The following is a 15,855-nucleotide window of genomic DNA, read 5'->3' as shown; positions in this document are numbered from 1 at the left end:
GGAGCCCCAGCACAAGGCTCAGTGCTGACCATCGGGGAGCGAGTGGGCAAGCCCAGACCGAGGCCGCCCTCCACACTCCGGAGGGTGGTCTCTGGTGAGCTTCCTGTGGGCTTCGACGCCTCGACTACATGAATGCTCACTTGCCGTGGAAGGCTTTTTCAAAGAGAATATTCATGCTATTTCCAAGTCATGTGTTATGCATTAAGTCCTACGTGAGACATTTCCTTTCTCTGGGAGAAAAAAAGTAGGTATGTTTTCCATCTTGTAAGAGTGAGAACCATCGAACGTTGGCCACCAGGCAGCTCAGAAATCTCTCACTAGAATACCCCCCTCTTGCATCTGTTATAATAACGGCACGACCTCTATGAGGCTCGACGGCCTGTGTGCAGGTGTTCTCCTCTATCGTGAGAGTCTAGTCCACTTCTGTTTTTCCTAGCTCCCTTTTCTTTCCTTTCTAACCATTTTGTCATTGGTATTTCTGGAAAGTTATCTCAACGTCCTAAAGAGTGATGGTAGTGTGTAAGTAATTAAGCAAAAATAAAACACGAGGAACTAATTGCCATTTGTTTCCTTGCGTAAATGGAGAAAAATAGAAAATAACTAGTGTGGGTTGTTGGGTTTTTTTTAAGGAAATAGAAAATCACCTCGACAAGGACACGGAGGGCTACGACGTGGTACTGGATGCTATAGACACCATGCAGCGGGTGGCCTGGCACATCAACGACATGAAGCGGAAGCACGAGCACGCAGTCCGGCTGCAGGTGAGCCCGAGGCGGCGGCGCCTGGCGCTGCTGCAGGTGCAGCGGCTTCTCCGAAGCCCAGTGTCAAAGCTGCTCAGTGGCGCACTTCAGTCACGGTCTTCATCAGAGCCCCGAAGAAAGATCAGGACACCGGTAATGCCGATGCCGTTTAATGGGGTATTTAGGACAAAGTCCCATGGTACCTTTTCAACTAATTGCTTGCTCACAGCCCCTTCGATGACCCAAGTTAAAATTTTGACTCTCCTGAGGCCTTATCTTATGTTAATTGCAAAGAAGTAATTCTTTTTTGTTAAAGATTTTATTTATTTATTTTTAGACAGAGGGGAAGGGTGGGAGAAAGTGAGGGAGAGAAACATCAGCGTGTGGTTGCCTCTCATGCACGCCCCCCACTGAGGACCTGGCCCAAAACCCAGGCATGTGCCTTGACTGGGAATCAAACCAGTGACCCTTTGGTTCCCAGGCCGGTGCTCAGTCCATTGAGCCACACCAACCAGGGCACAAAGAAGTAATTCTTGCTGAAAGCAACTTTTTCTAAGCTGCTTAAAAGCTTTTTTTTTTTAAACGTCTGTTCCTCTGTCACTAGTTCAAGCCAAGTCACGAGGTGGGTGGTTGCCTGTGGTGTTGGGGCAGAGGAGAGTGAAGTCTGGAGCCAGGCCCTTCGCAGTCGCATTTGGGATGAGTCCCACCACTGCATTTCAGGTCCTTCATTTTTAAAATAAGACAGACGAGGGCTTGCTAAGGCTCCTCTCGGAACCAACATTTTGAGCCCTAAGTTTCTGAAAACTTTTGATAGATGCTGAGCCAGTGGTCATGTTCTGGGCACCTCAAAGGATATTTTATTTAAAAACAAAAGGCCGTGTGAGCCCAGAGGGAACGCCAGGCTCCTGGGTGTTCCTGGAGTGAGACATGAAGGGCCACAGGGACTCCGAGTTCCGCGGAGCACCTATGCCTGACTCAGGAGTAAAGGACACATTATTTGGTCCATCGTTGCAAACGAAATTCTAGGTTTCATTGAGAGGCGGCCAGAGTGTGGTGTGATGCAATCGACTATCAAAAATCAAAGGAAAGTGATGTTCTCATCTTTCAGGCCATGTCTGTTTTTTGTAGCAATAAAAAGGGTTCAAAGCTTCATCGTTCAAATGTTTTATGGACAGAAAGTCAGACATAATGTCTATTGCATTTCCAAAAATGGCTAAGGGACTGGATTTTCATTCCTTATGAATCTGTTTGGCATTCTGAAGATGCTGCTAAATCAGCCCCTGGCTCAGCCTCATCTCCATTCCCATCCATGTCTACTTTCCACCAAAGAAGTTTCATTCGTTTATCTTGAGGGCTACTTCATTAGATTCTGTTTGTGAACATTTTCACTTCTCAAAGTAATAAACTCAGCTTCCTTAAAAAATATTGATATGGATGGACAGTGAATCCCAAATAAACTTCAAAGTCATGTTATCAATGTATGTTTATCAGGTTCCATTCACCACATAGTGGTGAAGAAATGTTCATTCCCTTTCCCTAAATAAATGGGATTACTGTCAGGAAGTTCCTGAGATGATGTGTCTCGTATGATTTTCCACAGACTTTAGTTTTGAGTTACCGATATGTGGTGTCAACTTCAGTTTCTGGAAGAAGTTATCCAGGTCAATAGCTCTAACGGATTTTGTCCAGAGGCTAGGGGGTGAGAAAGGGCAGGGTGCCTCCTGAGAAGGTCACATATCAATGGCCTCTTTACGCAGCCAGCTCCAAGGGAGGGGGGGGTTTATCTAGGGATGGAAATAAGTGATCAGCATCTTATCAACTAACAGCGGGGTTCATTTCCGCCAAGAAATGTAAATTAGTGTCGTGGATCGGAGACACCATTAGACCCCACATAGACCCTTGGGCGCTGTCAGGGGTATTTAGACACCATTCCTGAGGCTCCAGGAATGGGCCGCCCCGTTCTCGCTGCCTCGCCTCCCACCTCCTGCGCCGCGGCATGGAACATCCGTTTGGTTTTTTCCCAGGAGATACAGAGTTTGCTCACTAACTGGAAGGGGCCCGACCTGACCAGCTACGGGGAACTGGTGCTCGAAGGGACCTTCCGCCTCCAGCGGGCCAAGAACGAGCGGACCCTCTTCCTCTTCGACAGGCTGCTTCTCATCACCAAGAAGAGAGACGACACGTTTACATACAAAGCTCACATCCCGGTAGGTGTGCAGGGTGGTCACAGGCAGGGACTTCAGTGGCATCGTCTCCAGGCGACCTCACCCTCTCTCCGCTCTCCGCGCAGTGCGGCAACCTCATGCTGGTGGAGGTGATCCCCAAGGAGCCACTCAGCTTCAGCGTCTTCCACTACAAGAACCCGAAGCTGCAGCACACAGTTCAGGTAAGAGCCAGGCCCCACCTCCCTGCAAGGCCCGCTCTCCATGATGATGAGCACCCTGCGCCAGGCAGGCTTTCTGGAGTTTTCTGGCCGCACGGCGTGTTTTCCATCCCATCAGAGGCTTAAAGGAATGTGGGACTCTCAGTGGTGGCGGAGGCTGGACGCGTCTGACTGTCCGAATCTCCTTCCTGTAGGCGAAATCGCAGCAGGACAAACGCCTGTGGATTCTGCACCTGAAGAGGCTGATCCTGGAGAATCATGCGGCCAAGATTCCAGCAAAGGTAAGACTGCAAGCCGGCACACAGTGATGTGTCAGGACATTCACGTCCTAGGGAGGCAGCCGGGCAGAAGTAAACGCCCACCTTGAACAGGAAGGAAGAGAGAGACGGAGGATCCACCAGGCGCCCACTCACCCAGCCATTCACACTGAGAGGGTTCACATGTAGTGAGACCCTGCAGAGAGGTTTTTGGTTTGTAACTTGTGTTTTCCCTCGGGGGCTTGAAAGAAGAAAAAGTAAGAAAAAGACTACAAGTAAATTTCTAGAGAACCAGCGGAAACATCAAGAGTGCCGTGAGAAGTATTCAAAGGCGCACCGGGCACGCATGGTGCACGGAGCGGCTCAGCTCTCGGGAAGCCAGGCCCCGACTCTGCCAGGAAGGGGCGTGTAGGCGAGGGAGCTGGCCCTGCATTATTGCACTATCCACTAAACGTGATGAATTAATAAAGGTATAAGCCGAGTGTTGAGGAAGGGCAAAGTATTCAATTTCAGTTGAGTGGGGAAAGGAAGGAAAATGCCTTTCAGTATTTTGAAGGATGAGGAATATTCTCATTAAGTGGAGGAAAGGCAAGAGGAAAATCAAGCCGAAGGAACAGCATAAACAGAACCAGGAGGGAAGGGCTGAGTGCTCAGGAGAGGGAGCTGGAGGCCAGGCCTGGGGAGTGGAGGGCAGTCAGCCAGGCTGGGAGGGGCTCCGACCCCACACGCCGAGGAGTCCGGGTTGTGCCGGCGGCGGACACCACTGAAGGTTTTGTAGGAAGCGTGTGGCGCGCTTGCCCCCGTCCCGAGAGCGTGCCTTTGGGAGCAGTGGGACAGTGAATGGGAGGAGAGAGACTGGAGACAGGAGAGGAATTAAGAAGCCACCACAATAGCCTAGAAGAGATGAGGGCACTGCCAGGGAGCCACTGCCTGCGAGGGGGCGCAGGTGCCAAACCCGTCACAGCGGCAGAGGGAACAGGGTTTTGCCCACCAAGTGTGTGAGGACAGGGAGAAATAAAAGTCAAGGATGAGTCAGAGTTGGGCCAGGAGGATGGTGTCGTAAGTTCCCAAATAGGCAGCACAGGGGAGGAACCGGTTGGTTGGGAGCAAGAGGGCAGAGTGCTCACACGTGTGACGGGCGGGTCCGCTGCAGGTGGAAATTTGGGTCTTGGAAGCTGTGGATCTGGAGGCTCTCTCCACCCAGACTGCTTGAGAGTTGCTGGGAGGGCCCGGCAGAATGTCTAGAGGAAGGAGAACCCCTGGGCACCCCAACATCTAAGCGCTGTACGGTGTGGTGGGGGATTCGGGGAACCCCTGAAGGAAGAGCAGCGGTGAGGCAGTAAGACAACCGAGGAGAAAGGGGCGGTAAAACAAAGGAAGGAAAGAATCTCAGGGAGAAGGAGCGAAGTCACAGCCTCTGATGCTGCCGAGGTCAAAACAGCTGCAAACAGAAAAGTAGCCCTCAGATTTGTCCAGGGAGGGAGGGGGGAGAGACCGTAGGGGGTTGAAGAGAAAAGGCAGAAGAAGGAACGGGCTGAGTGTAGGCTCATCTTTTTTAAACAGAGTTCAGAGAAGACAAAAGGGGGCGGTTTGAGGAAAGATAAGATGAAAGCAAGACCCTTTGTGTGGGTGAGGAGTGACGGGTCACATCACACGTAAACAACAGGGGAAGAAGGCGGGGAAGCAGGAGACAGTAAGGGGAAGAGGAGTGATGCTCCTTGGAATGTGGCCCTGGGGGAGTGGCAGGACAGGATCAAAAGCACGGGTCTAGGGGTCAGTTTTGAGGGCCAGACACATCTTTCCTGGGCTCAGAAGAAAGGTGAGCGAGGACAGAGAAGCTTGGAGGTGGCTCTGAGGGAAGATCAAGGGTTTGATCTCACTGCCGTAGGTGGCAATGTCATCTGCTGCAGGAGGGAAGCGAAGGTGGGGTTGCAAGTAGAACGGCCCAGAACACTTGCTGAAGAAATGGACCAGCCAGTCGGTAGGGACGACCACAATAGCCTGGCACAGGCATCATGGACCCAGCTGGAGCTGGCCACCATGAATCAGTGGGGCGAGATCATTTTCAAAGCTACTCAGCAACTCAGAAGCTAGTGCTGAGGAACCACGGTGCCTGCGGGTTCCCCAGCGGTGGGGGCTGGTGAGGGAAGGTTCACAGGGCAGAGAAGGCAGGGCACCCTTCAGTGTCTATGGCAGCAATTGAACAGGATTTCCAGGCTGAGCAGACAATGAAGCCAACTAGGAAAATCAGCATGGGGGGAAGGAACGTGGCCTTGTAAAGTCAGAGAACTGGTTTGGCAGGAGTTAAAGGTGGGGAGATGGAAGTGCTGAGGTCTGTAGGCGGAGAAGGGACCTTGAGAGCCCCGCCTTTGAGGTAGGGCAGCTCTGGGTGACAGTCGGGTTCTGCGGGCAGCTGTGAGTGTGTGGAAAAGGTTAGAATGTGGCAAGGAAGCAGGGTGAGGGCGGAGTGTGGATTATCCACATGGATGGTGAAGTGGTCCATACAAGGGGGGCAGGGCAGGGAGGGGTGAAGCGGGGCAGAGAGGGGGATGAGCTCATGAGAGTAGAACTGGGTGGTAAATAAGGACAGTTGAGATTTCTCCGAGTCAATTTTGCCCCCTGTATATTTTGAAAAGCACCTTCTCAGGGGTGATCTGCAATGATTTTGTGCCCAGGAAATGAGTGTGCATGGGTGTGTGTTTCGTCCAAGGCAGGAGTCTCATTCCATCAGGTGGTTCGAGATGTCAGGTAGCTCATGCAGAGAGGTGACTGCGTGTTCTTCTCGGTTAGTCATTGGATTGCTGGCCTGTGCCTTGGAATGCCCTTCTGAGCAGGGGCAGAGTGTCTTTGATACGCCCCACCTATGTTTACCGGTCTACTGGAAATTCCAATCTGCCAAAGGCAATTAGAGGCCATGACAAAACAAGATGAGCTGACATGCCCGTCCTCCTTCTCCCACGCCAGCCAGGTGTGTGTGTTCCAGGCAGACTTTCCTCTATGTGTCAAAATGGCCGCCGGAGGACTGTACTTTTCAGCCAGCGTCCTTTGAAAATTCTCTTTCAGCTACCCCTCCTTGAGCTGCACCTACACTGTGCTCAGTACTTCGTGTTCTTGTTTCACCCACTGCAAAACACCTGCTGAGAGAGGCCTTCTCCTCCCCACCTCGGGGAAGTGGAAACAGAGGCTCAGAGACTTTAAGCAAAGTGCCCCTGTGTATACACAGCTGGTAGTTCATGGCCAAGCCCAACTTCGAGCCCAGGTCTGTCTGGCTGCGGAGAGCTGGCCTTCACCACATTGTTTCCGGTGGTGATGAAAACACACTTATTTCATCTACTTTAGCCACTGGAGTGTTAGAGTAATTTTCTAGTTTATTTAAGCAGATTATTAATTTGGATTTTCACTTATTTTCTTGACTATTTCTTCTTTCTTAAAACTATCAAAATGTATTCCTGTTAAATAAAGGAAATGCATAATGGGGATTTTTTAACATCAGAAAATGCATCACCAGTCTGATAATGCTAACACAGTTGTTGGAAATTCATTAGTGTAGTTCCGCCCACCAGCTCCGGTCCTTTAATTCAATGATGGTCCCTGGCTGACGCCTAGTGGAAAATGTGGGAATAGCACTTTAAGGTCAAGTTTATAAATGCCAAAAAGGTTCTTGGAAATAGTTGTATGGCCTGTTCATATACGTGGTATACAAGCTGACTCTTGTCCAGATTAACTGAGAAGGTGAAAGTAGAGACTTCTGCTTCCCGTGGCTCTGTACATGCACTACACAGAAACTGAGCGTTTGCATTTGAAATGAATTCCAACGAGTAATCTCAAAGTCTGAATGGACTACAAAATAACAGTGTTATAACAAAAGTGTGTTTTCTCCAAGTTATGGAGGCTGGATCAAGTCTTTTTTTTACCCTGTTCATTAGAAAAAAATGACTGCCACTTAGTCTAAATATTTTTACTATGATGTCACAGATTGTGGCAAAATACAAGGAAAAGAACTTGTAAAGTAATTTTTAGCATGACGTGTGTAGATTCAGTTACATTACCCTTGAAAAAAGAAAATTACATTAAAGAAGCAAGAAAGGCTACCCAGCCTAACTTTCTTTTTAAATCCTCAGGCAGTTAGTTATGGTAATCATCTTATCTTTTTTAATTCCCTGAAATATTAATAACTTATGACAACAGTAACAATTTTTCCAAGCCTCAAAGCAGAGGTGGGGAGAAGTGTGTGTGGAGGAAGTGAAAGTCAAGGTCCTCAGGCCCATTGGGGGGGGAGTGGTTGCCCAGGGGCTCCACGCCCAGTGGGTAGCATTGGGTTCCAGCAGCCTCTCTGGCAGGCGGGCCCTGTGACCTTCTTCAGGTGGAGGGAGCACGTTCAGAGATGAGAGAGCAACCACCAAGCAAGTGCCGGAGCAGCATCACAAACCAAGTCCCTTTCTGGGAGATTCCAGGGCACACAAAAGGTGGGAGGTGCTGTAGAGAGTTAGCTGATGCTCATCTTGTAGCATCTGGAAGGCGGGAAACAGCAAACTCCCAGCAATCTTTTCTGAGTGAGGCAGGGAAGACCAGTTGTGCAGATCCCAGGCCCCACCCCCTGGGCTTTTGGTTCAGCAGGTGGGGGCTGAGTTCAGTGGATCGGGGTTGGGGAGCAAAAAGCTGCATTTTATAACAAGGTGACCAGCAGGTACCAACGATCAGCCAGGTTCTGGAACTGTTGGGTGAACCCTTTCCTATTTCTTCTCTTCCCTCTTCCCCTCTTCCCACCTAACCCCACCCCCTGTCTCTCTCCTGTTCTCTCTCTTCCTCTTTCTCTCCACCTTGGTCTTCCAACCCCACCTCCATCCCTCCTTCCTTCCTTCCAGGTTGGAACTGAGGTTTAGCTCTGGTGCCTTCCTTGTGCAGCATCTACTCCCCACATGGGGGCGTTTCTCTGTTTGAATCCCCTGAACTATGTGTTAATGCCTAAAAGAAAGAATGAATTTATTTAAAAGCTCTTCAAAAACCCCTTACGGGTGGGCTAAGACCCATATCAGGATTGGTGATTTAAAGCACCCCCCCAAGAAAAGGTCATTGCAATGATAGCTACACTCTCTTTCTTTCAGGCCAAGCAAGCAATACTTGAAATGGATGCCATTCGTAAGTCCAGTTTTCTTTACAGAATTTGAAATTTCGTTTTTGATTTGTATCCATCACATTTTTCTAACTGAAAGTTTATAACAATGTCACTTGTAAGAAGTAGCAGCTCTCTCTGGTTTTAGAAAATACAATCAGCAGTGTTACCTCTTCCGGACACACCAGTCTGCTTCCACACTGACGACTCCTGCTTTCTCTGAGTCACCCTGGCTGGCGCATGTGAGGGCTCTGTATTGACTACCGTATTTTGCCATGTATAATGCACACTTTTTTAGCCCAAATTTTTTAGGAAAAAATAAGGGTGCGCACTATACATGGGTATAATGTGTTTATATAAATGTTTTTATTCTTCCATTTATGTTTATGCATTCAAAGTGTAACTGTAGAAAGTAATAACCATATCCGTAGGCAGAATAATATCCTGAAACACGATAACCAGTTTTGTTTCTAAATGTAAATAAATAAATAAATAAATGAACTGCAGTATTAAAACAAAGGACGTTTTCCTGACAGTTTGGGCCAAAAACCATGGGCGCACATTAGACACAGGAGTGCATTATACGTGGCAAAATACGGTAGCGATGTAAGATGCCCTTCTAGGGTCATCCCCTCCCCCGTCTCCCCCAGCACCCCACCAACCGGTAAGGCCTCACAGCCCACCTCCCACCTCACCCACTGAGGGAACGTGGGTGTTGATTATCTGAAGGCCTCCTGACAACTAGATAGTTCTGGTTTTCCTGATAACAGCCCACATTTCAAAGTTACAACTGCCTCGGCCATGCAATTGTATTTCTAGGCTTCTGCGAGCAGGCAGAGCATAAACATGGAGTCTCTTCTCCAGAGCGAGACCCTGTTCTGCAGCCCTTATCACAGTCCTGTTACCTCCCAGGTTGAGTGGAGGAAAAGGGGAAACAATGACTTCAAAGCCCGACAGCCAGGCCTGACAAACTTTTGCTTGAAACTTCCAAAGGCACTTACTGTTCAGGAACCTTTCCCCCAGTGCAAACTCAGACTCACTGACCCTCCGACCTGTTGATGGGTAACCCTCCGGAAGATCAAAGAAGTGTTCCCGAAGGACCAGGATGAGCGCCCCGGCCACAGTGGCTGGCAGTCCCCGGTTCGGGTCCACCAGACTCTGAGGGATGATTCCCACAGAGCACCACGCTGGGGCTCACTGCCCTGGGGTCTCTGAATCCCCACTCAGTGGAAGTCTCTAAGATTTGTTTTTTAATAAAAGCGTTCTGAAGAGAAGGCAAGGTCAGGAACAGCCAGGTGAGGATTCGGAGGAAAGAGGTGGATCCGAAGAGGCCAGCTCCTACTGCGATGAATTCCGTTCAGTGAAGCGATTTACTTACTGATTTCCAGGGTCTGGGCTAGCTCCTGGGCTCCATTAAGATTTCATGGTGCACAGAATAATTTCAAGCCACAAATTGGTGTCACATGTCTCTCTTCTGGACCTGGACGAGGCCAGCCCAGCCTAGGAAAATAACCTTATTTGCCCTACACTGACTTTGGACTTCACTGAGTATGAACAGAGTTGGCCAGTCCATTGGACCAAAAAGCCTCCTTTATATAACTTTACCACTTACACTGGAGAAGCATATGCAGTCTTTATAACCCTCAGAACTGTCTCAGACTTTGATGCCTTTGAAGAGCTTTAACCCCAGTCTGAAGGTCACCGGTCTACAGCTCCATCCTTCAGTTGTCACCCTCGGGCTCCAGCATGCAGATGTCACCGATGGGCTGCACTGCTGTAGGGCTCGGCCAGATTTCCTCAATCCAAAGTCTGCGTGCCCCTTAGCGGGGGCAGAGGGACAAACCGCGGAATCGAGTGAAAGCCCTCCTCTGATAAGAGAACCTAAAGCACTCATCACATGCTCCAAGGAGCCAAGTCTAGACAAACTAATTACCAGGCCCTGAACTGGAGAATGCTCCCACGGGGCAGGAGGGGCTGGCGGTCCTCCGCCACGCCGGGCACACCTGCCTCACAGAACGCTCCAGGTGCTTTTCCTGGCGGGGCCTCCGCCGCAGCCCATCACCGCCGTCTGTCAGGGGCCTGGGTAACACATCCAACCACACCGAGTTTTATTCCAGTGGCATTCTCTGACCTCTGTGGGTCATAGTGGCAGTAGCAAGTCAGAGAGAGAGAGAACGAGCACTTAACTTGCTGCCCAGAAGTCGCAACATGAACCAAGTCCTGAGGTGCATATTCAACACCAGTTATGGAAGAAGGGCTGTGATGTCCGAGAAGGAGGGTAGATGCATAGGAACCCCAACCCAGTCGAACCCAGATTCTGACGCGTGCATTGTCTTTGCAGATTATCCAGGCTTCTGTTACGGCCCCGAGGGCGAGGCGAAGGCACTTTCCACCCCATACCGGCCGAGGAGAAAATCCGGTAATTCGAATGTTGTGGTCAAAATGTCATAGGTATGGGAGGGACCAGCCATGAAAGTCCCGTCCAATCTGACCAAAAGGCGTGTTCTTTCCGGTCCTGGAGTTCACGGCCAGTCAGAGTGAAACTGAGGCTGCACTGAGATGGGGCTCTCAGGGTTTTGTTCTAAGACTCTTTTCTACCTCACTCTCTCTTCCCCATCGACTGTAACACATATTAATCAAGTAATTTTGCTTTGCATAGCATCTTACCATCAGCACCCACATACTTACACCCTATGTACTACCACCAGTGAAAACATTTTATCCTGTGACACATAGCCAAAATCCTTCAAACTTAAAATTGTAACACACAGTTGCTGAAACAGACCTCAGATTTTCTTTTTTTTTAAATTTGAATCACTGTTTACTGAATACCTACCTAACCCACGCCGGGGACCAGAATGCAAGAATAAATAATACACATGACTCTGCTTGCAAGGAGTTCATAGTCTAGTGGTGAAGTCAAAAAAAGTGACTGAACACCAGCGCGGGCGGTAGAGCTGCAGCAGAGGTCGGATGGAAGGCCACCTGGGAGTCGAAGGAGGGGTCAGCCCTCCAGGAAGGAGAGAGTGGACTTCAGGGAGCAGTACCCCCGATGGAACCCAGTGGCCGAGGAGGCGGATGGGGAGGGACCAGCTCCTGCAGAGGGCCGGAGACGTGAGACAGCATATCTCAGATGGGACCTCTGTTGCCAGTTGCTCTGAGTGGCTGGAACATGGGGTGGAGCTGGGGGTGGGCGTGGGGGTGGAGGTGGCAAAGTGACACAGAGAGCGATACCTACTGCTGGAGATCAGAGAGAGGCCTGACTGTGGAAGGCTCGTAGGCTACACCCAGTGTTGGAGCTCAATCCTGCGAGCCACGGAAAGATATCAAGCAATGAAATACTTGCCCTTCAAAAACAGAATCCTGGCTCATATGGAAAACGAGGCAGGCAGGGAGACCAGACAGGAAGCTGCCCCTTCGATCTGGGTGAGAGGTGATGAGGCCGGATGCAGACACTAGTGAGTGGGGTGGATCCCCACTGGGGCCCACGAGACTGATGGAGGAAAACTGGGCAAATGTGCGGGTCAGTGACTTGGAGGACGCAGTCGATGACAACCAAGATAAGAAATACAGATGAAAGAGCAGGCATTGGGAAGAGCCGGGGAGCCAAGGCGGAGACACGCTGCGTTGGCTGGGTCTGTGGGAACTCTGGGACATGTCAGACTGGCAGCTGGCCGGTGAGGTCCGAGGCTGGGGACAGGGGTGCAGCCCAAGGGTATAAAATTGAGCATTATCAGCTTATAGGTGGCAGTTACAGCTAAGGGGTTGCCGCACTGGATGGCAGGGCTGGTGTCTCTCCGTGACTCGTGACCAGGGTTTGTCTCACAGCTTTGATGAGGCAAGAGTCTGGCTGCTAAGGATCTCCACGCAGTGGCGATTCAGGTGACTCTGATGGAAAGTATCTAGAGCTGGAATAATTTGCCCAGAAATTAATCATTTACTTGTACAGGAAAAAACTCTCGATTTGGTTTTGCAAGTGACACTGGCCTTGTTTTTTCTCCCAGAACCTTCTTCAAGATCACATAAAGTTTTGAAGACCAGTGGTAAGTCCTAAAATAATCTTTTCTTTTTCATCCTTGTTGATGTTGATTAAATCAAACCATACGCACAAAAAAAAGCACCAGATGAATTACAGATTGACAGACTGGATTAACTTCTACAAGGGGGGACCCCAAAAAACTTGAATTTATTTATAAAAAGTTGTGGTTTTTATTCTTACATGTTTCAACCTCAGTCACCTTCAAAGTACTCTCTGCGTGATGCAATGCACCCATCGAGATGTTTTTTCAACTGCTCAGAACAGTTTTGTTTTTTGTTCTTTGTTTTTTTTTAGATTTTACTCATTTATCTTTAGAGCGGAAGGGAAGGAGAGAGGGAGAGAAATATCAATGTATGGTTGCCTCTCATGCATCCCCCTCTGGGAACTGGCCCGCAAACCCAGGCATGCACCCTGACCAGGCATCGAACCACGATTCCTCAGTTCACAGGCCCACGCTCAACCCACTGAGCCACACCAGCCAGGGCTCAAAACACTTTTTGAACTCATTGATTTTGATGCCTTTTAGTGCTGTGCCAGGATTTGTTTCACCTCTTCCACACCAGCAAAACCTTTCCCTTTGAGGATTTTTTTCACCCACAGAAACAACAAAAAAATTGCTTGGGGCATAATCAGGAGAATAAGGAGGGTGGGGAAGGGCAGTCATGCCACTCTGGGTCAAAAACTGCCGAACACTCAGTGAGGTGTGGACAGGTGTGCTCGTAAATCACCCATCATGAAATGGGCAAACGTGTTGAAAGAGTCTTCAGAAAAGATTCACTGGAGCCGAACGCAGCCTCTCACAACAACACCAGCTAGTGCACTGACACAGATGGGTTCCTAGGACACTCACCTAGTCGGGGAAGCCTGTGCTGCAAGAGGCCCACCCTCCAGAAGATAATTCAGGGGATTTGGGGGTCCTCCTGCCTCATATAAGTGCCCCAATATAAAATGTAAAGCCAAATGATATAAAACATTTGCAATATAGTTAACAGGCATAAAAGGATTAATATCCGTGTTATAAAAAGAAATTTTATGTATCAAACAGACGAGACAAAGGACCCTTTTTTAAAAGAAAGACAATATAACTGGGCAGTTTCACAGAAGAAACACAAACTGCCAATAAAATTTGTAAATGGTCGCCCATGTTAGTAACCAGAAAATTCATACATTTAAATGAGATAAATAGAGGAGGGGAACCATGAGCTTGACCAAAAGATGTAGGAAATCATGCACTTTGAAACTCTTAGCGTGTACATTTCTGCAACTGTTTTAGAGCAAGATGTGGTGATACCCTTTACATTTAAAATGTGCATTACGGGCAATATTCTGCAGCTGTCAGAAAGAAGGAAGCACATCTCTACCTACTGACAAGTGTGTCCACGTATAGTTAGCAGGAAATGCAATGTTGCATGTTGCACCTTTGTTTTAAAAACAAACACTTTGCTTTGTGGTGGGATGGGAGCAGCAGGGAGGGACCTGGCAGTGGGAACATCACACTGTGACGTTCAGTTACCTCCGCTGGCTGGTCCCTTTTTCCTTTGTAGGCTTCTTTAATTAAGCAATTTTTAAAGATGAATTGCACATGATCCAGGTGTCTGTAGCAGTCCCTGCAAGGATTTGGCTCCATGAATCGATCCCTAGAATTCCAGGTGTAGAATTCCAGGTGTACATCGGCACAATGCCAAGGTGACCCTGTTGATAAATGCCGTGTCTTTCTGTTGTAGCCAATACAATGTCTTATGTTTAGATGATTTCCATGGCTATGTGGCATTTTTTCAGGTAATACATATTTGGGGGGGTGGCTTTTGAAACTTACTAACACGAACTGGTCCTTCGCTCTCAGGGATTAGGAATGATGATTCTCAGGTGGATATAAGGTTGTCCTACCCGTAGTGCAGGGCATATAACCAAGATAACTGCAAGGCAGTTTCTGAGAATCTGGTCCAAAGGGCCCAGAAGCCTCTTGGGCTTTAATTACGAACCATAAGTGTAAAAGTCCTATAAAATATGAGTACTTGTATATGAGATACATTTTTAATCCACAAACTTAAAAAAATAACTTTTGTTTTTCAGGAACAGCACAAGACATCCAAAAGGTAAGCACGCTTACGTTTCTTATTTTGAAATGTTTATTTTTATAGGTACTTTTATATATCTCATCTCCAGCCTGTGTTGCAAATGTAAAGAATTATATCACATTTTGAAGGAGAGTTAGGTGAGGACGCATCTTTATTATCTCTCCGGCTTCCTCTCTCAGGACTAAGGCAGTCCCTCCTTCATCCCTCCGCCCCACCTCTCAGAAGCCCTAAGGTTTTCCTAGGACGTGATAGCTGTTCGCCCCACATTGCCCTGGGCCTCTGCCCATGTGAGACCCAGGTGCTTGGGTCCTGGGTATTGCTCCCTTCTCTGAGCTTTAGCCTTCAGGCACAAAGATCCCCTGCTGAGAGCGTGGCCCTCTGCTGGTGTGAGAGGTGGGATCCCATGTCATACAACGCAGTTTTGCTACAGACACTTTTGATTTTTCTTCCTGATAAAAAGCTAGGAGTGGGGAGTAAACACGGCAGGCTCCACTGGAAGATGTGTACCCAGATTCGACTTTCGAAGTGTAGCTGCTGCACCCTGACCGAAGTAAACCTCGCCCCAAATGGCTCCTGGTCCATTGTCTGAATGAACGATTCTTAGAGAAGCAATTGTGACTTCCTGCTTAACGCTCTGTGTCTACAAGGATGTAACTGTCACTGTACCATGCCTTATAGCTCGTGGCCAGGGTGACCCTGTTAACAAAGGCTGCAGCTTATAGTTAGATCCTGTCAAATATCTGAAAATCCATACAGTCTTATCTCTTGGGGATTTTTCTTAAAATTAGGGCAGGGAGGTGTTCTTCAGGTAGGTGCATATTTTTTGTTGTTGTTGTTTGAACACTTTTAAAACAAATCAGCATTAATTGGTTGGTTGTCCTGAAATATGACACGAGATTTAGATTTTTTTTTTTTAACCTAGTCTGTTTTCATAAACAAATGTCATGGTGGGGGCGGGGTGCCCGGCTCTTTAAGGCAGCAAACGGGTGGGGCCAAGCCTGCCGGGCCCTGGGGATGGGGGGTCACTCTATCAGTCCCAGAGAGACAGTCTCAAGAGCTTCTTAAGAAGTTTCTACAACAGAGATCAAGCCAAGTTTCTAAATGGGAAATAGCTAAATTCCATGAAATCTGAAAACAAAAGGGAACTAAAACACCAATGTACTTTTTGCTTAGTGCTAAAATTCCGACTCCTAATAGTACTGAACAGATACACTGAATGCCAGGAGAACAGATTAATGATGACGA

The 15,855-nt window shown here is 48.5% G+C and overlaps 1 protein-coding gene across 10 annotated transcripts in view; it reads left to right on the top strand.

Moving 5' to 3' along the window:
- Positions 1-15,855, top strand: part of PLEKHG1 (pleckstrin homology and RhoGEF domain containing G1) — a 201,796-nt gene that overhangs the window by 172,293 nt on the left and 13,648 nt on the right. For all 10 annotated transcript variants that reach the window (XM_053668704.1, XM_053668703.1, XM_053668709.1 and 7 more), the window contains 8 exons: positions 630-761; positions 2,765-2,947; positions 3,031-3,126; positions 3,318-3,404; positions 8,486-8,519; positions 10,835-10,912; positions 12,498-12,536; positions 14,606-14,628. In XM_053668704.1, the coding sequence (XP_053524679.1) occupies positions 630-761; positions 2,765-2,947; positions 3,031-3,126; positions 3,318-3,404; positions 8,486-8,519; positions 10,835-10,912; positions 12,498-12,536; positions 14,606-14,628 (672 nt within the window). The remainder of the gene's footprint in view (positions 1-629; positions 762-2,764; positions 2,948-3,030; positions 3,127-3,317; positions 3,405-8,485; positions 8,520-10,834; positions 10,913-12,497; positions 12,537-14,605; positions 14,629-15,855) is intronic.

The sequence above is a fragment of the Artibeus jamaicensis genome, unplaced genomic scaffold (assembly GCF_021234435.1).
Source record: "Artibeus jamaicensis isolate MK-2021 breed Jamaican fruit bat unplaced genomic scaffold, CSHL_Jam_final contig_497, whole genome shotgun sequence".
Lineage (NCBI taxonomy): Eukaryota > Metazoa > Chordata > Mammalia > Chiroptera > Phyllostomidae > Artibeus > Artibeus jamaicensis.
This window is presented reverse-complemented; position numbering and strand designations above follow the sequence as displayed.